This window comes from Oncorhynchus masou, unplaced genomic scaffold (assembly GCF_036934945.1).
Source record: "Oncorhynchus masou masou isolate Uvic2021 unplaced genomic scaffold, UVic_Omas_1.1 unplaced_scaffold_2350, whole genome shotgun sequence".
NCBI classification, from domain to species: domain Eukaryota; kingdom Metazoa; phylum Chordata; class Actinopteri; order Salmoniformes; family Salmonidae; genus Oncorhynchus; species Oncorhynchus masou.
In genome coordinates this window covers 4820-32397 of record NW_027008810.1, presented here as the reverse complement: position 1 = coordinate 32397, position 27578 = coordinate 4820, and the positions used below count along the sequence as shown (strand labels likewise).

Sequence of the window (27578 nt, the reverse complement as noted above, 5' to 3'; positions counted from 1 at the left end):
ATGTGTTAAAAACATTATCTTGTAATTCATTTTCAATGTATGAACACCATAAATGATTGTGTATTTATTTAGTTTTATTCATGATAAATTACGGTACATGAAATCCATATATATCTGCATTTTAGTTCAACTTTGCTTGACTTGGTAATGATTACATATGTAATTTTAAAAAAATGGTTTGATACAATAAAGTGTGAAATTGGACAAGCATTTGTGTTTACTTCTTTAAACAGAACATATTATTCCAATCATAATCCATGCTACAATTAAGCAATAAGGCCCAAGGGGGTGTGGTATATGGCCAATATACCACGGCTAAGGGTTGTTCTTAGGCAAGACGCAAAGTGGAGTGCCTTGATACAGCCCTTAGCCGTGATATATTGGTCATATATCACAAACCCCAGAGGTGCCTTATTCCTATTATAAACAGGTTACCAACATAAGTACAGCAGTAAAAATACAAGTTTTGTCATACCCGTGGTATACGGTCTGATATACCACGGCTGTCAGCCAATCAGCATTCAGGGCTCGAACCACCCAATTTATAATCCATTTTAATTCATACCAAGAACTACCCCATAGTAGGCCAACAATACGGCTCTGACTTTAGTGTTGCATCACTGACCTATAATGTTGAGTAAGTAAGGTTGACTTATAACAAAACCCTATTATCAATTATTCAATAGACGTGGTGCTGCGAGCATAAAACACATAAATATTTCATAACGTGACCAGTTTTCACCCAATGCATTTCATAATACCACTGTAGCCTGGTTCATACTTCCTCCCCACAGTTTTGGCTCCTCCTACTGGAGGACCAGTGAACAGGACTCTGCTGAAGGATTGGACTGATATCTCAGCCTAGTCCCAGATCTGCAGTGCTTCATTCAACTCTTCTGACTATTACTGTCTGTCATGCCTTTGATGTGCTGTGTCCATAGTGGACGGCCTCAGAATCACAACATTAAAGATATAAGACTTGTACAATATGGCAGTTCTTGGTTGCCTGACGCGTCATCCTGAATTTAATTATTCTGCTCTATGACTGTGCCATCCTGAAATCTGAAACTGCCATCCTAGAAGTAATTTGTGCTGCTGTGAAAATGAGGGGCGTTGTACAAAACAATTCAATCAGTGATTGGATTGTTTCTAATCAATCTAACCAATCAGAGTATCAAAGTTGATACGGTCATCATGTAGGCCGGCTCTGGCCCAGCCCACCGGTTTCTGGAACCAATCAGAAGGATCAGAATGTGTCCGCATTCTACAAAACTTAAGGGAGGCAAGCAAATCAAGACTCATCGTGGAGAAGAAATGCTAGTTTGGCAATAGATGGGTCTCCAGGCTATGTTCCTGGCTGATAGTCAGAAGAGTTGACTAATGATATTGGACATTGGCTACTGATATCCTGTATGTTCAGTATAGTTCACGATTCCAATTCTTTGGATTCAAAGAAAACATATGAAAAATTAGATAAAGAATCACTCTTCAACATCTCCTCAGTGGTATGGGTAGAATATAAAGCACATCAACATCTCCTCAGTCGTAAGGGTAGAATATAAAGAAGTAGAAAACTCTTTGTCTTGTTGTACTTTACATCAACAACAACAGTCACATGATTACATCGTACATCTTCCACATGATAAGGCCAGCCTTTCACTGCTGGTACCTTTGACATTAGCCATCTATTCCATGTAACATACATGCTACCCATGTTACCCATGATACATGATCTTTGTTAAGTTTCTCCATGAAAGTTTTCCTAACTGGTTAACAAATTGCAAGCAAACCACCGTAAAATCATGTATGGTAATTAGCACATAACATGACCAGCATGTTTTGGTAATCTTCATTAAATTACTATAATTTACACAGGGTTGGATAGATTACTCTCTAAATGTAATCAGGCACAGTTACTAGTTACCTGTCCAAAATTGTAATCAGTAACTTAACTTTTGGATACCCAAACTCAGTTTCAGTTACTTTTGGCTTACTATCCTCTCAACTCAGTAACATAATCTGATTACTTTCAGTTACTTTTGGATTACTTTCCCCTTAACTCAGTGACATAATCTGATTACTTTCAGTTACTTTTGGATTACTTTCCCCTTAATTCAGTGACATAATCTGATTACTTTCAGTTACTTTTGGATTACTTTCTCCTCCACTCTGTAATGTCAACTGATTAATTTCCCCTTAAGAGACATCAGAAGAAGATGGAAAGGATCCATCCAACCAGGTGGAACAAACATAAACTGGCACCTTTTTTCAGTGCTGAATTGAATGTCATTGAGAAACAGAAATGTGGCATACTGTATTATTTCCCAAACGTCCTTTCTGAATTTTAAAGTAATTCAAGAAGTAATCATCTAGTTTTTCAAAAGTATTTGGAATCCATTTATAATATTTTAGCTGGTAAAGTAGCTGATTACAGTTACATGTTTGTATTATTATCAGATTACATGTAAAAGATTACAGGTAAACAGTTCTCCCCAACCCTCCGTTTACATATCGTTTACATAGGCATCATAGTACATGAGAGGCCTATCTACTGTTTAGCATCTTTAGAAGGGGTCTGCAACAGTTGTTCAGAGAGCTCATCGTCTTCACCAGCCAACGGCTCCTTCGACACGATCTGATCCAAGAGCCCTGAGAGGGGAAGAGGATTCAAATATATTTAGTATGATTATAGCATGATAGTATGATAGCATGATGGTACGATAGCATGATAGCAGGATGGTATGATAGCCTGATGGTACGATAGTATGATAGCATGATGGTACGATAGCATGATAGCAGGATGGTATGATAGCATGATGGTACGATAGTATGATAGCATGATGGTATGATAGTATGATAGCATGATAGCAGGATGGTATGATAGCCTGATGGTACGATAGTATGATAGCATGATGGTACGATAGCATGATAGCAGGATGGTATGATAGCCGGATGGTATGATAGTATGATAGCATGATGGTATGATAGTATGATAGCATGATGGTACAATAGCATGATAGTATGATAGCATGATGGTACGATAGCATGATAGCAGGATGGTATGATAGCCTGATGGTATGATAGTATGATAGCATGATGGTATGATAGCAGGATGGTATGATCGTATGATAGCATGATGGTATGATGGCATGATAGTATGATAGCATGATGGTACGATAGCATGATAGCAGGATGGTATGATAGCCTGATGGTATGATAGTATGATAGCATGATGGTACGATAGCAGGATGGTATGATAGTATGTTAGCCTGATGGTACGATAGTATGATAGCATGATGGTACGATAGCAGGATGGTATGATAGTATGATAGCATGATGGTACGATAGCATGATGTACGATAGCGTGCCGTAGGATAGCATGATGGTATGATGGCATGATAGTATGATAGCATGATGGTTGGATAGCATAATGGTATGATAGCATGATAGTATGATGGTATGATAGTATGATAGCAGGATGGTATGATAGTATGATAGCATGATGGTACGATAGCAGGATGGTATGATAGTATGATAGCATGATGGTACGATAGCAGGATGGTATGATAGTATGATAGCATGATGGTGTGATAGCATGATGGTACGGTAGCATGATAGCATGATGGTATGATAGCATGATGGTGATGGTAACTATTCCCCAGGTTGTTGCTGTAAATGAGAACGTGTTCTCAGTCAACTTACCTGGTAAAATAACAGTAAATAAAATAAAGAAATAAATAATGATAGCATGATTGCGCGATAGCATGATGGTATGACAGTATGATAGCATAATAGCATGATTATACGATAGGATGATCATATGATGGCATGATAGTTTGATAGTTTGATTGAAATACAATACGTTGGAAAGAAAAACATATCTACAGTATATTCATCCTGATCTTGTCCATTTACACTTCTCATCAAAATCAGTTAATAATGCTTCTTTTAATCATCTAAACCTGGCTGAAAATGTGGGCATAATCAGAATGTGGACATGATCCAGACACAAGATGGATGGATGTTAGTACCAGGTATAAACATGGCTTACTGTATGTCTCCTTGATATCTCCTCAATCTTTTTGGAAATCAAAGAGAGCCACTGGCTGAGCCCCAAATGGATCCCTATTCCCTATATAGTGAACTACTTTCCTACGGGCCCTGGTCGAAAGTAGTGTATTGCATAGGAATACAGTGTCATTTGGGATGCAACCACTGAGTATTCATAGAGCCAAGCCAAGGGGTGAGCAATCAATCATACACTGAGACAGCTGGTGTCGGGATTCCAGCCAAGCGTCAATACACCACCCCAACCAGACATGCCTGGCAAGGTAAGATGGCCCACCTCTGAGCTACAACAGGGTGTTAATAGAAGTCTGTCACAGTACCATTGGAGCCGCTCTCCTTCCATTTGAACTTGTTGTCTTCTGTGTGTCGTGTCCAGGTGGATCTGAAGCTGACCAGTTCTGAGGTGATGTGAGACAAGCTCCACTGTAGTCCTCTGGAACTCTCCTTCCACAGATTACTGGGAAAAAAAGACAACAAATGCATCAGACCTGAGTCAAACACATATGTCAAATGTAATTGGGGTGTGCTTGATTTCGATTTGGGTTTGTGCTTTTGGAACTATTCCATTGTTTCCATTGTACAGCAGCCCAAGTGTTTGAAAGTATTTGTCGTGCATAGGTACAAGTTAAGAAAACAACTAGCTAACTAACGTCTCAGCTGGGGTTCTGGTTTAAAAAACATGCTTTGAATGCCACCTATGTCGATTGCAGGGGTCCGGTGGGCCTGGGTTGTCTTCCACCAGGGGAATGACTATCTTCTGAGCCACGTCAGTCAGTAGGGAGAACGTAGGGTCTACTATGAAGTCTATGAAACCTGAGCACAAAAACAGTATTGTTAGCTATATACTATGAAAAAAATTGCTACGTAGTTTGAAAATGTATGCACTTACTACTACAAGTGTCTCTGGATAAGGGTGTCTGCTAAATGACCAACATGTATGTCTAATAATGCTAATATTATACATTATGTAACAACCCTGTTTTTTACATGTTAAAGATCACATCTTCATACACAACCTGCATATGTGCTTTAGACAGTATGGTTTTGCATACGCATTGTTCAAAGTATATAAAATGAGAGCATATATATTGATGGTTGATGATGACTCAGGCATGACTCAGTGATGACTCAAATGGATGACTCAGTGATGACTCAAATGGATGACTCAGTGATGACTCAAATGGATGACTCAGTGATGACCATGTGCAGTAATGTTTTATAATTTGCCTATTTGTGACTCTGCGACCAGAGTGCTGTTCCGATCACACAGTGGAGAGAAGGGAAGACCAAGCTCTGCCTCTCTGTCACCCTCAGAGAAACAGAAAGAGAGAAAAAATGTTTCAAAGACAATCAACAACAATGAGCAAGATAATCCAGGACCAACACAATGCACAAGACGATCCAAGACCGACACAGTACAGAAGACGACCCAGGACCAACACAGTACCAAAGACTATCTAAAACTGAAACAGTCAAGAAAACCCTGTACCCAGTTGTAAGTTCCTCCATGGGTCCTACCTGTCTGAAGAACTCGTCCATGAGGGCTTTGGTCCAGCGAGAGTGTAGACTCCAGGGCTTAGAGGGGTGGCTGATGTCTGCAGTGTGCAGTAGTAGGGACAGCGCTTTTGGTTTGTCTATGCTGTTGACCACAGGAAACAAATGACCACGAGTGACTGCTAGATATGGACCAGAACAGAACTTGAGCTTCTTTGGCTGTCATGTTAATCATTTGAGCCAATGGGAGAGTTACACAGCACATTCATTTTAAGTTATGAAAAATAAATTGCTCTTCAAGAATTAACAGGAATGAAATCCATCAATATGTCTAAAACAATATGTCATTTAAAATAGTACCTTCCTCACAATGTGCTATCAAGTAGGCCTACAGATAATTTGATCACTATTTTGTTGCTGAGAATTTCCCTGCATGGCAGGAAATGTAAACTTGTAGTATATTTGAGGATTAAAAGGTATTCTAACGTTTGTCATTTCCACTTAAAAATGTCAGACTAGACTTGCTCTAATGAAAATGATATCAACCCATACATTCATTATAATCCACATAATACTTCACATTTCCTGTTGCTGCAGGATTATTTTCCTGCTGTAGCAAATTGTCTCAAATTAAGATCCTACATCTGTACCACCATAATCTACATCTCAGATGATGTGACCTGGGTAAAGTGTGGAGCAGCACGTACCCTTCGTGCTGCTGCAGACACCCCTTCATGGCTTTGACCTGGACAAGGTGAGATGACATGTCTGTAGCCAACACCATCTCTATCACCAGCGCTCGCAGCTCCCTGTCACACACACAGAAACACACCCATATGTAACCTTTCCAGACTGCCCTTTCACACACAAACGCATAAACACACCCATCTAACCTTTCCAGACTGTCCTGATGGGTTTCCCTGTTCCCATGGTAAAATAGATTTGTGCTGCTCAAAGGGGAGTTGTGGTTGGGTTTGCGTCTGTCTGTCTGTCTGTGTGTCTGTGTGTCTGTGTCTGTGTGTCTGTGTCTGTGTCTGTGTGTGTGTCTGTGTGTCTGTGTGTCTGTGTGTGTGTCTGTGTGTGTGTCTGTGTGTGTGTCTGTGTGTGTGTCTGTGTGTGTGTCTGTCTGTCTGTCTGTCTGTCTGTGTGTCTGTCTGTGTGTCTGTGTGTCTGTGTGTCTGTGTGTGTGTCTGTGTGTGTGTCTGTGTGTGTGTCTGTGTGTGTGTCTGTGTGTGTGTCTGTGTGTGTGTCTGTGTGTCTGTGTCTGTGTGTGTGTCTGTGTGTGTGTCTGTGTGTGTGTCTGTCTGTCTGTCTCACAGCATATTGATACAGTACATTTCTCCTACATCCACTGTTCTCTGGAGAGGTTCATGAAGATGTTGGATTGGTCGTCCTGTAGAAGATGGAACGCAGCACTGATGTGGTGGCTCTCCTGGACTGACCGGTCGTTGTAGATCATAGCAAAGTCTGACCTACACAAAACACACACAGATGAAAAACAATCATGAAGTAATAGCTAGATTGGTTCTACTACAATGATCGGGCTTTAGCTAAATGATCTGACTACTGTTGTCATGCCTTTGCTTTAACCCGAATCCTACAGATCTGGGACCAGGATATCATTTGTCCTTTGTTTTACAGAAACACGTATGGCATGACAATGACAGTCAAAGGGGTTGGATAAATCATATACAGTGCATTCGGAAAGTATTCAGACCCCTTGACTTTTTCCACATTTTGTTACATTACAACCTTATTCTAAAATAGATTAAATACTAAAACATCCTCAGCAATCTACACACAATAGCCCAAAATGACAAAGCAAAAGCAGGTTTTTATACATTCTTGCAAATGTATTAAAGATTTTTAAAAAGGAAATACTTTATTTACATAAGTATTCAGACCCTTTGCTATGAGACTCGAAATTGAGCTCAGATGAATCCCGTTTCCATTGATCGTCCTTGAGATGTTTTTGCAACTTGACTGGAGTCCACCTGTGGTAAATTCAATTGATTTGGAAAGGCACACACCTGTCTATATAAGGTAGCACAGTTGACAGTGCATGTCAGAGCAAAAACCAAGCCATGAGGTCAAAGGCTTAAATGGAAGAAGTTTGGAACCACCAAGACTCTTCCTAGAGCTGCCACCTGGCCAATCTGAGCAATTGAAGTAGAACGGCCTTGGTCAGGAAGGAAGGTAACCAAGAACCCGATGGTCACTCTGACAGAGCTCGAGAGTTCCACTGTGGAGAAAGGAGAACATTTCAGAAGGACAACCATCTCTGAAGAACTCCATCAATCAGTCATTTATGGTAGGGTGGCCAGACGGAAGCCACTCCTCATTAAAAGGCACAAGGAAGCCTGCTTGGAGTTTACCAAAAGGCACCTAAAGACTCTCAGACCTAAAGACTCTCAGATTGAACTTTTTGGCCTGAATGCTAAACGTCACGTCTGGAGGAAACCTGGCACCATCCCTACGGTGGAGCATGATGGTGGGAGCATCATGCAGGGACTGGGAGACTAGTCAGGATTAAGTGAACGGAGCAAAGTACTGAGAGATTCTTGATGAAAACTTGTCCAGAGCGATCAGGACTTCAGACTGAAATATCAATTTCAAACAGGACAATGACCCTAAGCACACAGCCAAGACAACACAGGAGTGGTTTCAGGACAAGTCTCTGAATGTCCTTGATTGACCCAGTCAGAGCTTGGAACCCGATCGAACATCTCTGGAGAGACCTGAAAATAGTTGTGCAGCGACGCACCCCATCCAACCTAACAGAGCTTGAGAGGTTCTGCAGAGAATAATGGGAGAAACTCCCCAAATACAGATGTGCCAAGCTTGTAGCGTCATACCCAAGAAGACTCGAGGCTGTTATCGCTGCCAAAGGTGCTTCAACAAAGTACTGAGCAAAAGTTCTGAATACTTATGTAAATATAATATTTCCGTTTTTTTATTTTTAATAAATTAGCAAACATTTTGAAAAACCTGTTTTTCTTTTGTCACAATTGGGTATTGTGTGTAGATTGATGAGGGGAAAGAAACAATTTAATCAATATGTTTCCGAGGCACTGTACGTAGATGACCAGGCTCATATGTATAGAGACTGCACCAGATAGTGAGATTCTGAGTGGTGGAGCTGTAATAAAGAGAGAGAAGAGAACAGATGGACATAAATGACTCAGGAGAAAGGAGCAGGAGCAAGTTAATTGAGTCACATCCATTATCAAGCCCCCTGTCTAAAGTAATTTGCATACATGTTTACTGGGCACTTAGAAATGGATAATAAACAGATATCAGCGCTGCACAGTAAATGGGATCCCCCGTAGGGATAAACACTGCATAGAAAACTTAGGCAAGTGCAAAAAAAAGGAGACATTTAATTGTCAATGTTTAGGCTGTACAACAACTTGTCAAGACTGCAGCAACAGTTTAGTACATGTTTTTAGGATTAATCTGCTTCCATTTGCAAGCAGAACAAAAAAGAGCATTTAAGTAGTACTGTCGTAACAGTATAATGAGGAAATGTGATGCAACGCAACTGAATAATCCCAATGCCCAAGATTCAGGAGTAAAAATAACATTTTATGATGCCTGAAATCAAAATAAAACATGAAGCTTTGCACACACACACACACACACACACACACACACACACACACACACACACACACACACACACACACACACACACACACACACACACACACACACACACACACACACACACACACACCAAATCAACATTTATTGGTAAGTATACAGTTTTGCAGGTGTTATCTCAGATACAGTGAAATTCTTCTGTTTCTAGCTCCAACAGTGCAGCAATATCTAGCAATTCAATAACAATACACACATCATTCACAAGTAAAAAAAAATATCAATATCAGAACGGAAAATACAGTTGAAGTCAGAAGTTTACATACAGTTAGTTTGAAGTCATTAAAACTAATTTTTCAACCACTCCACAAATTTCTTGTTAACAAACTATAGTTTCCGCAAGTCATTTTGGACATCTACTTTGTGCATGACACAAGTCATTTTTCCAACAATTGTTTACAGACAGATTATTTCACTTATAACTCACTGTATCACAATTCTAGTGGGTCAGAAGGTTACATACACAAGTTTACTGTGCCTTTAAACAGCTCGAAAAATTCCAGAAAATGATGTCATCGCTTTAGAAGCTTCTGATGGGGTAATTAACATAATTTGAGTCAATTGGAGGTGTATCTGTGGATGTATTTCAAGGCCTACCTTCAAACTCAGTTCCTCTTTGCTTGACATCATGGGAAAATCAAAAGAAATCAGCCAAGACCTCAGAAATAGAATTGTAGACCTCCACAAGTCTGGGTCATCCTTGGGAGAAATGTCCAAATGCCTGAAGGTACCACGTTCATTTCTACAAACAATAGTACGCAAGTATAAACACCATGGGACCACGCAGCCATCATACCGCCCAGGAAGGAGACGCATTCTGTCTCCTAGAGATGAATGGACTTTGGTGCGAAAAGTGCAAACCAATCCCAGAACAATAGCAAAGGACCTTGTGAAGATGCTAGAGGAAACAGGTACAAAAGTATCTATATCCACAGCAAAACAAGTCCTATATCGCCACTCAGCTAGGAAGAAGCCACTGCTCCAAAACCGCCGTAAAAAAACAGACTAGGTTTTGCAACTGCACATGGGGAAGAAGATTGTACTTTCTGGAGAAAACAACAATGATGAAACAACAATAGAACTGTTTGGCCAAAAATACCATTGTTATGTTTGGAGGAAAAATGGGGAGGCTTGCAAGCCGAAGAACACCATCCCAAACGTGAAGCACGGGGGTGGCAGCATCCTGTTGTGGGTGTGCTTTGCAGCAGGAGGGACTGGTGCACTTCACATTATGTGGATATATTGAAGCAACATCTCAAGACATCAGTCAGTCAGGAAGCTTGGTTTTAAATGGGTCTTCCAAATGGACCTCCTCCCTGGTCCTATCACACTTAGAGTACTGTCCAGTTATATGGTCAATCCCTGGTCCTATCACACTTAGAGTACTGTCCAGTTATATGGTCAATCCCTGGTCCTATCACACTTAGAGTACTGTCCAGTTATATGGTCAATCCCTGGTCCTATCACACTTAGAGTACTGTCCAGTTATATGGTCAATCCCTGGTCCTATCACACTTAGAGTACTGTCCAGTTATATGGTCAATCCCTGGTACTATCACACCTAGAGTACTGTCCAGTTATATGGTCAATCCCTGGTCCTATCACACTTAGAGTACTGTCCAGTTATATGGTCAATCCCTGGTCCTATCACACTTAGAGTACTGTCCAGTTATATGGTCAATCCCTGGTCCTATCACACTTAGAGTACTGTCCAGTTATATGGTCAATCCCTGGTCCTATCACACTTAGAGTACTGTCCAGTTATATGGTCAATCCTTGGTACTATCACACCTAGAGTACTGTCCAGTTATATGGTCAATCCCTGGTCCTATCACACTTAGAGTACTGTCCAGTTATATGGTCAATCCCTGGTCCTATCACACTTAGAGTACTGTCCAGTTATATGGTCAATCCTTGGTACTATCACACTTAGAGTACTGTCCAGTTATATGGTCAATCCCTGGTCCTATCACACTTAGAGTACTGTCCAGTTATATGGTCAATCCCTGGTCCTATCACACTTAGAGTACTGTCCAGTTATATGGTCAATCCCTGGTCCTATCACACTTAGAGTACTGTCCAGTTATATGGTCAATCCTTGGTACTATCACACCTAGAGTACTGTCCAGTTATATGGTCAATCCCTGGTCCTATCACACTTAGAGTACTGTCCAGTTATATGGTCAATCCCTGGTACTATCACACCTAGAGTATTGTCCAGTTATATGGTCAATCCCTGGTCCTATCACACTTAGAGTACTGTCCAGTTATATGGTCAATCCCTGGTCCTATCACACTTAGAGTACTGTCCAGTTATATGGTCAATCCCTGGTCCTATCACACTTAGAGTACTGTCCAGTTATATGGTCAATCCCTGGTACTATCACACCTAGAGTACTGTCCAGTTATATGGTCAATCCCTGGTCCTATCACACTTAGAGTACTGTCCAGTTATATGGTCAATCCCTGGTCCAATCACACTTAGAGTACTGTCCAGTTATATGGTCAATCCCTGGTACTATCACACCTAGAGTACTGTCCAGTTATATGGTCAATCCCTGGTCCTATCACACTTAGAGTACTGTCCAGTTATATGGTCAATCCCTGGTCCTATCACACTTAGAGTACTGTCCAGTTATACGGTCAATCCCTGGTCCTATCACACTTAGAGTACTGTCCAGTTTTAAGGTCAATCCCTGGTTTTATCACACTTAGAGTACTGTCCAGTTATATGGTCAATCCCTGGTCTTATCACACTTAGAGTACTGTCCAGTTGTAAGGTCAATCCCTGGTCCTATCACACTTAGAGTACTGTCCAGTTATATGGTCAATCCCTGGTCCTATCACACTTAGAGTACTGTCCAGTTATATGGTCAATCCCTGGTCCTATCACACTTAGAGTACTGTCCAGTTATATGGTCAATCCCTGGTCCTATCACACTTAGAGTACTGTCCAGTTATATGGTCAATCCCTGGTACTATCACACCTAGAGTACTGTCCAGTTATATGGTCAATCCCTGGTCCTATCACACTTAGAGTACTGTCCAGTTATATGGTCAATCCCTGGTCCAATCACACTTAGAGTACTGTCCAGTTATATGGTCAATCCCTGGTACTATCACACCTAGAGTACTGTCCAGTTATATGGTCAATCCCTGGTCCTATCACACTTAGAGTACTGTCCAGTTATATGGTCAATCCCTGGTCCTATCACACTTAGAGTACTGTCCAGTTATATGGTCAATCCCTGGTCCTATCACACTTAGAGTACTGTCCAGTTTTAAGGTCAATCCCTGGTCTTGTCACACTTAGAGTACTGTCCAGTTATATGGTCAATCCCTGGTCTTATCACACTTAGAGTACTGTCCAGTTTTAAGGTCAATCCCTGGTCCTATCACACTTAGAGTACTGTCCAGTTATATGGTCAATCCCTGGTCCTATCACACTTAGAGTACTGTCCAGTTATATGGTCAATCCCTGGTCCTATCACACTTAGAGTACTGTCCAGTTATATGGTCAATCCCTGGTCCTATCACACTTAGAGTACTGTCCAGTTATATGGTCAATCCCTGGTCCTATCACACTTAGAGTACTGTCCAGTTATATGGTCAATCCCTGGTCCTATCACACTTAGAGTACTGTCCAGTTATATGGTCAATCCCTGGTCCTATCACACTTAGAGTACTGTCCAGTTATATGGTCAATCCCTGGTCCTATCACACTTAGAGTACTGTCCAGTTATACGGTCAATCCCTGGTCCTATCACACTTAGAGTACTGTCCAGTTTTAAGGTCAATCCCTGGTCTTGTCACACTTAGAGTACTGTCCAGTTATATGGTCAATCCCTGGTCTTATCACACTTAGAGTACTGTCCAGTTTTAAGGTCAATCCCTGGTCCTATCACACTTAGAGTACTGTCCAGTTATATGGTCAATCCCTGGTCCTATCACACTTAGAGTACTGTCCAGTTATATGGTCAATCCCTGGTCCTATCACACTTAGAGTACTGTCCAGTTATATGGTCAATCCCTGGTCCTATCACACTTAGAGTACTGTCCAGTTATATGGTCAATCCCTGGTCCTATCACACTTAGAGTACTGTCCAGTTATATGGTCAATCCCTGGTCCTATCACACTTAGAGTACTGTCCAGTTATATGGTCAATCCCTGGTCCTATCACACTTAGAGTACTGTCCAGTTATATGGTCAATCCCTGGTCCTATCACACTTAGAGTACTGTCCAGTTATACGGTCAATCCCTGGTCCTATCACACTTAGAGTACTGTCCAGTTTTAAGGTCAATCCCTGGTTTTATCACACTTAGAGTACTGTCCAGTTATATGGTCAATCCCTGGTCTTATCACACTTAGAGTACTGTCCAGTTTTAAGGTCAATCCCTGGTCCTATCACACTTAGAGTACTGTCCAGTTATATGGTCAATCTCTGGTCCTATCACACTTAGAGTACTGTCCAGTTATATGGTCAATCCCTGGTCCTATCACACTTAGAGTACTGTCCAGTTATATGGTCAATCCCTGGTCCTATCACACTTAGAGTACTGTCCAGTTATATGGTCAATCCCTGGTACTATCACACCTAGAGTACTGTCCAGTTATATGGTCAATCCCTGGTCCTATCACACTTAGAGTACTGTCCAGTTATATGGTCAATCCCTGGTCCAATCACACTTAGAGTACTGTCCAGTTATATGGTCAATCCCTGGTACTATCACACCTAGAGTACTGTCCAGTTATATGGTCAATCCCTGGTCCTATCACACTTAGAGTACTGTCCAGTTATATGGTCAATCCCTGGTCCTATCACACTTAGAGTACTGTCCAGTTATATGGTCAATCCCTGGTCCTATCACACTTAGAGTACTGTCCAGTTTTAAGGTCAATCCCTGGTCTTGTCACACTTAGAGTACTGTCCAGTTATATGGTCAATCCCTGGTCTTATCACACTTAGAGTACTGTCCAGTTTTAAGGTCAATCCCTGGTCCTATCACACTTAGAGTACTGTCCAGTTATATGGTCAATCCCTGGTCCTATCACACTTAGAGTACTGTCCAGTTATATGGTCAATCCCTGGTCCTATCACACTTAGAGTACTGTCCAGTTATATGGTCAATCCCTGGTCCTATCACACTTAGAGTACTGTCCAGTTATATGGTCAATCCCTGGTCCTATCACACTTAGAGTACTGTCCAGTTATATGGTCAATCCCTGGTCCTATCACACTTAGAGTACTGTCCAGTTATATGGTCAATCCCTGGTCCTATCACACTTAGAGTACTGTCCAGTTATATGGTCAATCCCTGGTCCTATCACACTTAGAGTACTGTCCAGTTATATGGTCAATCCCTGGTCCTATCACACTTAGAGTACTGTCCAGTTATATGGTCAATCCCTGGTCCTATCACACTTAGAGTACTGTCCAGTTATATGGTCAATCCTTGGTACTATCACACCTAGAGTACTGTCCAGTTATATGGTCAATCCCTGGTCCTATCACACTTAGAGTACTGTCCAGTTATATGGTCAATCCTTGGTACTATCACACTTAGAGTACTGTCCAGTTATATGGTCAATCCCTGGTCCTATCACACTTAGAGTACTGTCCAGTTATATGGTCAATCCCTGGTCCTATCACACTTAGAGTACTGTCCAGTTATATGGTCAATCCCTGGTCCTATCACACTTAGAGTACTGTCCAGTTATATGGTCAATCCTTGGTACTATCACACTTAGAGTACTGTCCAGTTATATGGTCAATCCCTGGTCCTATCACACTTAGAGTACTGTCCAGTTATATGGTCAATCCCTGGTCCTATCACACTTAGAGTACTGTCCAGTTATATGGTCAATCCCTGGTCCTATCACACTTAGAGTACTGTCCAGTTATATGGTCAATCCCTGGTCCTATCACACTTAGAGTACTGTCCAGTTATATGGTCAATCCCTGGTCCTATCACACTTAGAGTACTGTCCAGTTATATGGTCAATCCTTGGTACTATCACACCTAGAGTACTGTCCAGTTATATGGTCAATCCCTGGTCCTATCACACTTAGAGTACTGTCCAGTTATATGGTCAATCCTTGGTACTATCACACTTAGAGTACTGTCCAGTTATATGGTCAATCCCTGGTCCTATCACACTTAGAGTACTGTCCAGTTATATGGTCAATCCCTGGTCCTATCACACTTAGAGTACTGTCCAGTTATATGGTCAATCCCTGGTCCTATCACACTTAGAGTACTGTCCAGTTATATGGTCAATCCTTGGTACTATCACACTTAGAGTACTGTCCAGTTATATGGTCAATCCCTGGTCCTATCACACTTAGAGTACTGTCCAGTTATATGGTCAATCCCTGGTACTATCACACCTAGAGTACTGTCCAGTTATATGGTCAATCCCTGGTCCTATCACACTTAGAGTACTGTCCAGTTATATGGTCAATCCCTGGTCCTATCACACTTAGAGTACTGTCCAGTTATATGGTCAATCCCTGGTACTATCACACCTAGAGTACTGTCCAGTTATATGGTCAATCCCTGGTCCTATCACACTTAGAGTACTGTCCAGTTATATGGTCAATCCCTGGTCCAATCACACTTAGAGTACTGTCCAGTTATATGGTCAATCCCTGGTACTATCACACCTAGAGTACTGTCCAGTTATATGGTCAATCTCTGGTCCTATCACACTTAGAGTACTGTCCAGTTATATGGTCAATCCCTGGTCCTATCACACTTAGAGTACTGTCCAGTTATATGGTCAATCCCTGGTCCTATCACACTTAGAGTACTGTCCAGTTATATGGTCAATCCCTGGTACTATCACACCTAGAGTACTGTCCAGTTATATGGTCAATCCCTGGTCCTATCACACTTAGAGTACTGTCCAGTTATATGGTCAATCCCTGGTCCAATCACACTTAGAGTACTGTCCAGTTATATGGTCAATCCCTGGTACTATCACACCTAGAGTACTGTCCAGTTATATGGTCAATCCCTGGTCCTATCACACTTAGAGTACTGTCCAGTTATATGGTCAATCCCTGGTCCTATCACACTTAGAGTACTGTCCAGTTATATGGTCAATCCCTGGTCCTATCACACTTAGAGTACTGTCCAGTTATATGGTCAATCCCTGGTCCTATCACACTTAGAGTACTGTCCAGTTATATGGTCAATCCTTGGTACTATCACACTTAGAGTACTGTCCAGTTATATGGTCAATCCCTGGTCCTATCACACTTAGAGTACTGTCCAGTTATATGGTCAATCCCTGGTACTATCACACCTAGAGTACTGTCCAGTTATATGGTCAATCCCTGGTCCTATCACACTTAGAGTACTGTCCAGTTATATGGTCAATCCCTGGTCCTATCACACTTAGAGTACTGTCCAGTTATATGGTCAATCCCTGGTACTATCACACCTAGAGTACTGTCCAGTTATATGGTCAATCCCTGGTCCTATCACACTTAGAGTACTGTCCAGTTATATGGTCAATCCCTGGTCCAATCACACTTAGAGTACTGTCCAGTTATATGGTCAATCCCTGGTACTATCACACCTAGAGTACTGTCCAGTTATATGGTCAATCTCTGGTCCTATCACACTTAGAGTACTGTCCAGTTATATGGTCAATCCCTGGTCCTATCACACTTAGAGTACTGTCCAGTTATATGGTCAATCCCTGGTCCTATCACACTTAGAGTACTGTCCAGTTATATGGTCAATCCCTGGTACTATCACACCTAGAGTACTGTCCAGTTATATGGTCAATCCCTGGTCCTATCACACTTAGAGTACTGTCCAGTTATATGGTCAATCCCTGGTCCAATCACACTTAGAGTACTGTCCAGTTATATGGTCAATCCCTGGTACTATCACACCTAGAGTACTGTCCAGTTATATGGTCAATCCCTGGTCCTATCACACTTAGAGTACTGTCCAGTTATATGGTCAATCCCTGGTCCTATCACACTTAGAGTACTGTCCAGTTATATGGTCAATCCCTGGTCCTATCACACTTAGAGTACTGTCCAGTTTTAAGGTCAATCCCTGGTCTTGTCACACTTAGAGTACTGTCCAGTTATATGGTCAATCCCTGGTCTTATCACACTTAGAGTACTGTCCAGTTTCATAAGGTCAATCCCTGGTCCTATCACACTTAGAGTACTGTCCAGTTATATGGTCAATCCCTGGTCCTATCACACTTAGAGTACTGTCCAGTTATATGGTCAATCCCTGGTCCTATCACACTTAGAGTACTGTCCAGTTATATGGTCAATCCCTGGTCCTATCACACTTAGAGTACTGTCCAGTTATATGGTCAATCCCTGGTCCTATCACACTTAGAGTACTGTCCAGTTATATGGTCAATCCCTGGTCCTATCACACTTAGAGTACTGTCCAGTTATATGGTCAATCCCTGGTCCTATCACACTTAGAGTACTGTCCAGTTATATGGTCAATCCCTGGTCCTATCACACTTAGAGTACTGTCCAGTTATATGGTCAATCCCTGGTCCTATCACACTTAGAGTACTGTCCAGTTATATGGTCAATCCCTGGTCCTATCACACTTAGAGTACTGTCCAGTTATATGGTCAATCCTTGGTACTATCACACCTAGAGTACTGTCCAGTTATATGGTCAATCCCTGGTCCTATCACACTTAGAGTACTGTCCAGTTATATGGTCAATCCTTGGTACTATCACACTTAGAGTACTGTCCAGTTATATGGTCAATCCCTGGTCCTATCACACTTAGAGTACTGTCCAGTTATATGGTCAATCCCTGGTCCTATCACACTTAGAGTACTGTCCAGTTATATGGTCAATCCCTGGTCCTATCACACTTAGAGTACTGTCCAGTTATATGGTCAATCCTTGGTACTATCACACTTAGAGTACTGTCCAGTTATATGGTCAATCCCTGGTCCTATCACACTTAGAGTACTGTCCAGTTATATGGTCAATCCCTGGTCCTATCACACTTAGAGTACTGTCCAGTTATATGGTCAATCCCTGGTCCTATCACACTTAGAGTACTGTCCAGTTATATGGTCAATCCCTGGTCCTATCACACTTAGAGTACTGTCCAGTTATATGGTCAATCCCTGGTCCTATCACACTTAGAGTACTGTCCAGTTATATGGTCAATCCTTGGTACTATCACACCTAGAGTACTGTCCAGTTATATGGTCAATCCCTGGTCCTATCACACTTAGAGTACTGTCCAGTTATATGGTCAATCCCTGGTCCTATCACACTTAGAGTACTGTCCAGTTATATGGTCAATCCCTGGTCCTATCACACTTAGAGTACTGTCCAGTTATATGGTCAATCCTTGGTACTATCACACTTAGAGTACTGTCCAGTTATATGGTCAATCCCTGGTCCTATCACACTTAGAGTACTGTCCAGTTATATGGTCAATCCCTGGTACTATCACACCTAGAGTACTGTCCAGTTATATGGTCAATCCCTGGTCCTATCACACTTAGAGTACTGTCCAGTTATATGGTCAATCCCTGGTCCTATCACACTTAGAGTACTGTCCAGTTATATGGTCAATCCCTGGTACTATCACACCTAGAGTACTGTCCAGTTATATGGTCAATCCCTGGTCCTATCACACTTAGAGTACTGTCCAGTTATATGGTCAATCCCTGGTCCAATCACACTTAGAGTACTGTCCAGTTATATGGTCAATCCCTGGTACTATCACACCTAGAGTACTGTCCAGTTATATGGTCAATCCCTGGTCCTATCACACTTAGAGTACTGTTCAGTTATATGGTCAATCCCTGGTCCTATCACACTTAGAGTACTGTCCAGTTATATGGTCAATCCCTGGTCCTATCACACTTAGAGTACTGTCCAGTTTTAAGGTCAATCCCTGGTCTTATCACACTTAGAGTACTGTCCAGTTATATGGTCAATCCCTGGTCTTATCACACTTAGAGTACTGTCCAGTTTTAAGGTCAATCCCTGGTACTATCACACTTAGAGTACTGTCCAGTTATATGGTCAATCCCTGGTACTATCACACTTAGAGTACTGTCCAGTTATATGGTCAATCCCTGGTCCTATCACACTTAGAGTACTGTCCAGTTATATGGTCAATCCCTGGTACTATCACACCTAGAGTACTGTCCAGTTATATGGTCAATCCCTGGTCCTATCACACTTAGAGTACTGTCCAGTTATATGGTCAATCCCTGGTCCTATCACACTTAGAGTACTGTCCAGTTATATGGTCAATCCCTGGTCCTATCACACTTAGAGTACTGTCCAGTTTTAAGGTCAATCCCTGGTCTTATCACACTTAGAGTACTGTCCAGTTATATGGTCAATCCCTGGTCCTATCACACTTAGAGTACTGTCCAGTTATATGGTCAATCCCTGGTCCTATCACACTTAGTGTACTGTCCAGTTATATGGTCAATCCCTGGTCCTATCACACTTAGAGTACTTTCCAGTTATATGGTCAATCCCTGGTACTATCACACCTAGAGTACTGTCCAGTTATATGGTCAATCCCTGGTCCTATCACACTTAGAGTACTGTCCAGTTATATGGTCAATCCCTGGTCCTATCACACTTAGAGTACTGTCCAGTTATATGGTCAATCCCTGGTCCTATCACACTTAGAGTACTGTCCAGGTATATGGTCAATCCCTGGTCCTATCACACTTAGAGTACTGTCCAGTTATATGGTCAATCCCTGGTCCAATCACACTTAGAGTACTGTCCAGTTATATGGTCAATCCCTGGTCCTATCACACTTAGAGTACTGTCCAGTTATATGGTCAATCCCTGGTCCTATCACACTTAGAGTACTGTCCAGTTATATGGTCAATCCCTGGTCCTATCACACTTAGAGTACTGTCCAGTTTTAAGGTCAATCCTTGGTCTTATCACACTTAGAGTACTGTCCAGTTATATGGTCAATCCCTGGTCCTATCACACTTAGAGTACTGTCCAGTTATATGGTCAATCCCTGGTCCTATCACACTTAGAGTACTGTCCAGTTATATGGTCAATCCCTGGTCCTATCACACTTAGAGTACTGTCCAGTTATATGGTCAATCCCTGGTCCTATCACACTTAGAGTACTGTCCAGGTATATGGTCAATCCCTGGTCCTATCACACCTAGAGTACTGTCCAGTTATATGGTCAATCCCTGGTCCTATCACACCTAGAGTACTGTCCCTGGTCCTATCACACTTAGGGTACTGTCCATGGTCCTATCACACTTAGAGTACTGTCCCTGGTCCTATCACACTTAGATTACTGTCCATGGTCCTATCACACTTAGAGTAGTCTGGTTATATGTTCATATGCAGCAAAGAAAGGTAGAAAAAAGCTCCAAATGGCTCAAAACAGGCTGCCAGATGAGCTCTTCATTGCTCTAAACAGGGCTGCCAGATTAGCTCTTCATTGCTCAAAACAGGGATGCCAGATTAGCTCTTCATTGCTCAAAACAGGGCTGTCAGATTAACTCTTCATTGCTCAAAACAGGGCTTCCAGATTAGCTCTTCATTGCTCAAAACAGGGCTGCCAGATTAGCTCTTCATTGCTCAAAACAGGGCTGCCAGATTAGCTCTTCATTGCTCAAAACAGGGCTGCCAGATTAGCTCTTCATTGCTCAAAACAGGGCTGCCAGATTAGCTCTTCATTGCTCAAAACAGGGCTGCCAGATTAGCTCTTCATTGCTCAAAACAGGGCTGCCAGATTAGCTCTTCATTGCTCAAAACAGGGCTGCCAGATTAGCTCTTCATTGCTCAAAACAGGGCTGCCAGATTAGCTCTTCATTGCTCAAAACAGGGCTGCCAGATTAGCTCTTCATTGCTCAAAACAGGGCTGCCAGATTAGCTCTTCATTGCTCAAAACAGGGCTGCCAGATTAGCTCTTCATTGCTCAAAACAGGGCTGCCAGATTAGCTCTTCATTGCTCAAAACAGGGCAGCCAGATTAGCTCTTCATTGCTCAAAACAGGGCTGCCAGATTATCTGACCGTATGAATTTTATCCAAATATTATCAGAATGTCTCATGGCTTCATGTTAAAAACATATTACTATCTTGTCTTCTGATTTTCTTTAGGAATGTTATACTGTATATATATATTTTTAAACAGTATTTTTCAGTCTAGTTAGTACATACTAGCAACACACCAAACCAAGCATGCAAATTCAGGGCAGCTAAAACAAACCGAGCCAAGGACAAATCGCCTTAAATCTACAGTTTTATATAGAGCTATAGCTGAATGGAACGTTTTACCAATCCATATTTCTCAGGCGAAAAGTTAATCCACCTTCAAGAAAAAAAAAGAATATCTAATGCGATAGACCATATGACTGGACAGCAAATAGAAATCATGCTGTTTGTATTTAGTAAATTTCCGTGTCTATCTTGCAGACAATATTCATTACCAAAATGTCCAAGCTGTATGGCGCTGTCCATTGTACTGATTCAGTGCAGCAGATATATGCCACAAATTTCGAAAGCACTCTATGATGTCAGAGTCTCTCTATTTAAATGTTATGTGTATTGTGGTAAAGCAGAATTCAATTTAATTCCAATGTAAGAACCCAAAAAAATGTTTCCCCCTTGCCGATTTCAACTGCCCCTTAATCATTGTATCCTGGCACCAGGTCTGGTGAAGTGTGATCACAGCGTTGTTCTTTGTAGTGTTGATAGGCCCTCGTGTTTTTGTTTCCAAAATAAAGAGTTGATCTGTGTGCCAGGAGACAGAGTTCTTAGGTGCCTCTGTGTCTCTATGTGGAAAATCTACTGCTAAAATTAGCAGCTTCCCTCCATAAGATATGTTTGCTTAAGAAGGAATAGGAGCTGAAAGCATCTCTCTCTCTCTCTGTCTTTGTCGCTTTTTCTCTTTTCTTCTCTCTTTCTGTCCCTTTCTGTCCCTTTCTCTCTCTCTCTCTCTCTCTCTCTCTCTCTCTCTCTCTCTCTCTCTCTCTCTCAGTCTCTCTCTCTCTCTCTCTCTGTCTCTCTCTCTCTCTCTCTCTCATACATGCAAGTACGCACACACGCTCTCTTTCTCTCTCTCTCTCTCTCTCCATTTCCCACTCTTTACTGTAATGCATTTTGAGCACCTGTCATTTGCAGTTTTCCTCATTTGCTAAAACACAATTTCTGAAACCTTGCTCCATTTCCTGAAAACATTAAACACAAAACCTCATCTTCAAGCACTATTTACATAACCTCTGACTCCTCTTGCAAAATGAAACATTCGCCTCAAAACAGTTTTACCTGTGTTCAAAATCAAACACTGCTCTCAAATCATAAACAAAGTGATCAAAATGATATACACTCTCAAGCAGTCAGTAAACAATACACCGAAAAATAGAAAACACATTGTTCAAAACATACAATTCTCATGGAGAAGTACATTTTTAATCTAAAAAAAATATTAATATTTTTCCGTCATTGTCTTTTGATGAACGAAAACATGTTCTATCATAGTAGCTCAAAATTGATCAGAAATTACTACTCTGTTTTACTCTACTTTCTCCTTCCCACCTTCAACAACCTGTTTGTTCTCTGAACTGGCTTATATTGGTTGTGTCGCATCATTTGAAACAGGTTAAATCAATTTTAAGTGGTTAGGTTCAATCAATGACATATGTTCTCTATTTGTATTTGATTGTTGCCACTTGTGTTTACCAGTATGGATGACATGTGCATTAGAGGGCAGAATGTGTTTTGAGAATGAGAATGTGTTTGGAGTTTTTCTGAAAAGTCTAAGTGAGATCTGCAAATAGTGCTTTACCATGTGCAATGGTTTAAGGTATTGACAACAGACTGTGTTTTACCATGTGAAATGGTTTAAGGTATTGACAACATACTGTGTTTTACCATGTGAAATGGTTTAAGGTATTGACAACATACTGTGTTTTACCATGTGAAATGGTTTAAGGTATTGACAACAGACTGTGTTTTACCATGTGAAATGGTTTAAGGTATTGACAACAGACTGTGTTTTACCATGTGAAATGGTTTAAGGTATTGACAACAGACTGTGTTTTACCATGTGAAATGGTTTAAGGTATTGACAACAGACTGTGTTTTACCATGTGAAATGGTTTAAGGTATTGACAACAGACTGTGTTTTACCATGTGAAATGGTTTAAGGTATTGACAACAGACTGTGTTTTACCATGTGAAATGGTTTAAGGTATTGACAACAGACTGTGTTTTACCATGTGAAATGGTTTAAGGTATTGACAACATACTGTGTTTTACCATGTGAAATGGTTTAAGGTATTGACAACAAACTGCATAATTAGCTAAATGAGTCCAAGCAACTGAGAACTTTGTTCAGCCAAATGGGTTTTAGTGTTTTAGCAATTGAGAAAAACTGTAATAAATTCAGAGAATAAAACATACACATTGTTTATCTTAGTTGGTGTAAAATGTGGATTCGATTTCACTCTCTCCCACTCACTCTGAAATCAAATGCATCTTCGAACACCTCAGTAATTCTTACTTTACTTTATCTTACTTTATCTTACTTTATTTGATCTTACTTTATCTTACTTTACTTTTTCTTACTTTGTGTGAATGTGGAAGTCGTTTGTAGTTCCAGTGTGTTCGTAGTCATGGATGGCCGCAGCAAACAGGGACGCCAGGACCTCCAGTTCAGTCAACCAGTGCTGCATGTGAGACCCACACAGATACCCTTGTTATAAACCTCACATACATAACCTACATATACCTTTCATATAGAGTTAGTGTATCGTTATTATAGAGTAACCAGTGATGGAGGATAGAACAACACAGATTATTATAAACATCTGTATTTCAAATGCAGTCATTTACATTGGTTTACAGTAAATACATCTATATTGGATTCTTTCCCCTTCTTTGATTGTAGATTCCATCAATGTATATGTCTTCGTCATTTCCAATACCCCATATATTTTGGGGGTATATATTAATAGTGTGTATATATATATATATATATATATATATATATATATATATATATATATATATATATATATATATATATATATATATATACATACCCATATGTATATAAATATACATACATAAATATACACATACATATGCATACAAATACACATACAAACATACATATCTTTAAAAAAATATATTTTCCTTTATTATTTCCCACAAACCCTATACATTTTCTTCTGCTATTTCATACAAGTCCATGCATACACTGTAGCCAGTGACCTCACCAGGTAGACACAATTTGGGAATTGTCCTTTCCTGAGCTATGACAAACAAATACATAACAGGGATAACTTGTTATAAACCGAGAGAAGACGAGCTGTACTGTACCACTAGTCCTGTACGGAGGAGCAGACAGTGGAGGGTTTGTGTGACGTCGGCTGCGTGGACACTGCTGTGGTACGGGTTGCTGTGTTTACTGTAGCCTTTCTCCAGCTTCTCCAAGAAGGACATCAGACAGGAGATTGGGATCTGTAATACCACACATTATGACATGGAAAGTTCATACGGAGTTCATCTGTTGTGTTCGAGCACACGACATCAGCTAACTGGCCTGTGTCTGAGTCTGCCCTCTAGGGTACTACTTATGGGAACAGTTTTACACACTAGAAAAGGTAGACAATAATATGTGTGTTTGCGTCAGCTGTTTATGTCAATGAGACAAGTTAGAATTTTCAGAGGCTAATGTAAAATTAAAGCTGTACAGAAACAGAAGGAGTTATGGTAAAATAGTAAAGACGTGCAAAGTGATATGTGGAGACCTTGAATCTGCTGTTGAGTTCGTAGCGTGTCACCAGCTCGAAGACCAGGGTCTGCAGTGCGTGGTCATCACTGGCTGTGTTCAGGGCAAACACATCAAAGTTCCACCGGTCAATGTCCTACAGATGGAGATGATAGAGACAAATAGATAACAGATATCTATTATGTCCAAAGCACATTGAGGTTTTCAAGAATTGGAGTCTGAAATTGAAAAGGTCGATAGCTCATACTGTAGTCATACGGTCAGGGAAACTCCTGGCTCTGCTCCTTATGTTGTAGCCCAATTAAAGACTTTAGAAATGATAACAGATCACATATTCTTACCCTGAGACAGTTAACTACTGCTGCAGGTTGGTCAGGCATGGCAGCAGTGTAGGCCCTTCTGAACATCCTGGAACAACAGCACATTCAATGTTTTGCATTGGACAATCTCAGTAGTGAATCTGTGATGTCCTCGTTATAACAGAATGTGGATCAAGAATTCCACTGCAAATGTACAGAAGTGAATTTATCCTGACCCTATGACACACACTTTACAAACCCAATTCACAAATTATATAGAAGGAGGGTTTTTTAATGTTGCATTGTTTTTCTCAAATTAATGAGGAGGACCAGGGCGAGCCTCCTTTACTTTATATTACAAATGAATGAGGAGGACCAGGGTGAGCCTCCTTTACTTTATATTACAAATGAATGAGGAGGACCAGGGCGAGCCTCCTTTACTTTATATTACAAATGAATGAGGAGGACCAGGGCGAGCCTACTTTACTTTATATTACAAATGAATGAGGAGGACCAGGGCGAGCCTCCTTTACTTTATATTACAAATTAATGAGGAGGACCAGGGCGAGCCTACTTTACTTTATATTACAAATGAATGAGGAGGACCAGGGTGAGCCTACTTTACTTTATATTACAAATGAATGAGGAGGACCAGGGCGAGCCTCCTTTACTTTATATTACAAATTAATGAGGAGGACCAGGGCGAGCCTCCTTTACTTTATATTACAAATTAATGAGGAGGACCAGGGCGAGCCTCCTTTACTTTATATTACAAATTAATGAGGAGGACCAGGGCGAGCCTACTTTACTTTATATTACAAATTAATGAGGAGGACCAGGGCGAGCCTACTTTACTTTATATTACAAATGAATGAGGAGGACCAGGGCGAGCCTCCTTTACTTTATATTACAAATTAATGAGGAGGACCAGGGCGAGCCTCCTTTACTTTATATTACAAATTAATGAGGAGGACCAGGGCGAGCCTCCTTTACTTTATATTACAAATTAATGAGGAGGACCAGGGCGAGCCTCCTTTACTTTATATTACAAATTAATGAGGAGGACCAGGGTGAGCCTCCTTTACTTTATATTACAAATTAATGAGGAGGACCAGGGCGAGCCTACTTTACTTTATATTACAAATTAATGAGTAGGACCAGGGCGAGCCTCCTTTACTTTATATTACAAATTAATGAGGAGGACCAGGGCGAGCCTCCTTTACTTTATATTACAAATTAATGAGTAGGACCAGGGCGAGCCTCCTTTACTTTATATTACAAATTAATGAGGAGGACCAGGGCGAGCCTCCTTTACTTTATATTACAAATTAATGAGGAGGACCAGGGCGAGCCTCCTTTACTTTATATTACAAATGAATGAGGAGGACCAGGGCGAGCCTCCTTTACTTTATATTACAAATTAATGAGGAGGACCAGGGCGAGCCTACTTTACTTTATATTACAAATTAATGAGGAGGACCAGGGCGAGCCTACTTTACTTTATATTACAAATTAATGAGGAGGACCAGGGCGAGCCTACTTTACTTTATATTACAAATGAATGAGGAGGACCAGGGCGAGCCTAATTTACTTTATATTACAAATTAATGAGGAGGACCAGGGCGAGCCTCCTTTACTTTATATTACAAATTCATGTCCTCATTGAAGATAATAACGTTTTCCATCTACCTCTCGACAAAGATACCAGCCTGCACTGCGTGGACGATGCTGCGGAACTTTGGTTTGTCGTCAGAGCGGCGAGCGGGGTGGCGGGCCCTCTGAGTGAAGGTTGAAGCCAGCCAATCAGTGACCTCCGTGGGCACGCCATCAGAGTGCAGCTTCTGGAGGTCGTCCTCTGTGTCCAGACCCTGTCTGAAAGGACAGAGAGAGAGCAAATCAGACTTGCTGGCCTGGGGGGTAGGTTTATGACAGTCATAAATACCCCCCCCCCCCTTTTTCCTCTCTACCCTACTGAAGTTACATTTGCAAAACCCTTGTTTAACAAAGAGATTCTGGGAACGTCAGAATGTGGGGGGAAATTAACTATATTCTGGTAATCCGAACAATTGAACATGTGCGGTGGTACTTAATTACATTATTGAATATGATGTTCAGTTCGGTTGTCATCTGAGACATTCTCATCAATGATAAGATGACATAAACTCTACAGTGGAAAGTCTACACATCAAATGTTTGAATATGAAATGATTTGTGATGGGATGAAATGTGATTTTAACTTCTAAAATGTGAGATGTGGGTTTTCATAAGATATTGCTGCTCACTCAGTGGCCC

General features: G+C 41.1%; 1 protein-coding gene across 1 annotated transcript; it reads right to left on the bottom strand.

Annotated features, from left to right (window-relative positions):
- Positions 1–57: 57 nt before the first annotated feature.
- Positions 58–27155, bottom strand: LOC135533382 (dual specificity calcium/calmodulin-dependent 3',5'-cyclic nucleotide phosphodiesterase 1B-like). Its single transcript, XM_064960723.1, has 12 exons — positions 26976–27155; positions 25329–25395; positions 25007–25123; positions 24576–24716; positions 23820–23920; positions 6909–7034; positions 6270–6371; positions 5587–5707; positions 5296–5377; positions 4764–4881; positions 4389–4525; positions 58–2649 (listed from the first exon to the last, which is right to left on the bottom strand). The coding sequence occupies exons 2-12, from the start codon at positions 25392–25394 to the stop codon at positions 2549–2551; spliced, it is 1212 nt and encodes a 403-aa protein (XP_064816795.1). The 5' UTR covers position 25395; positions 26976–27155; the 3' UTR covers positions 58–2548.
- Between the last annotated feature and the right edge of the window lie 423 nt (positions 27156–27578).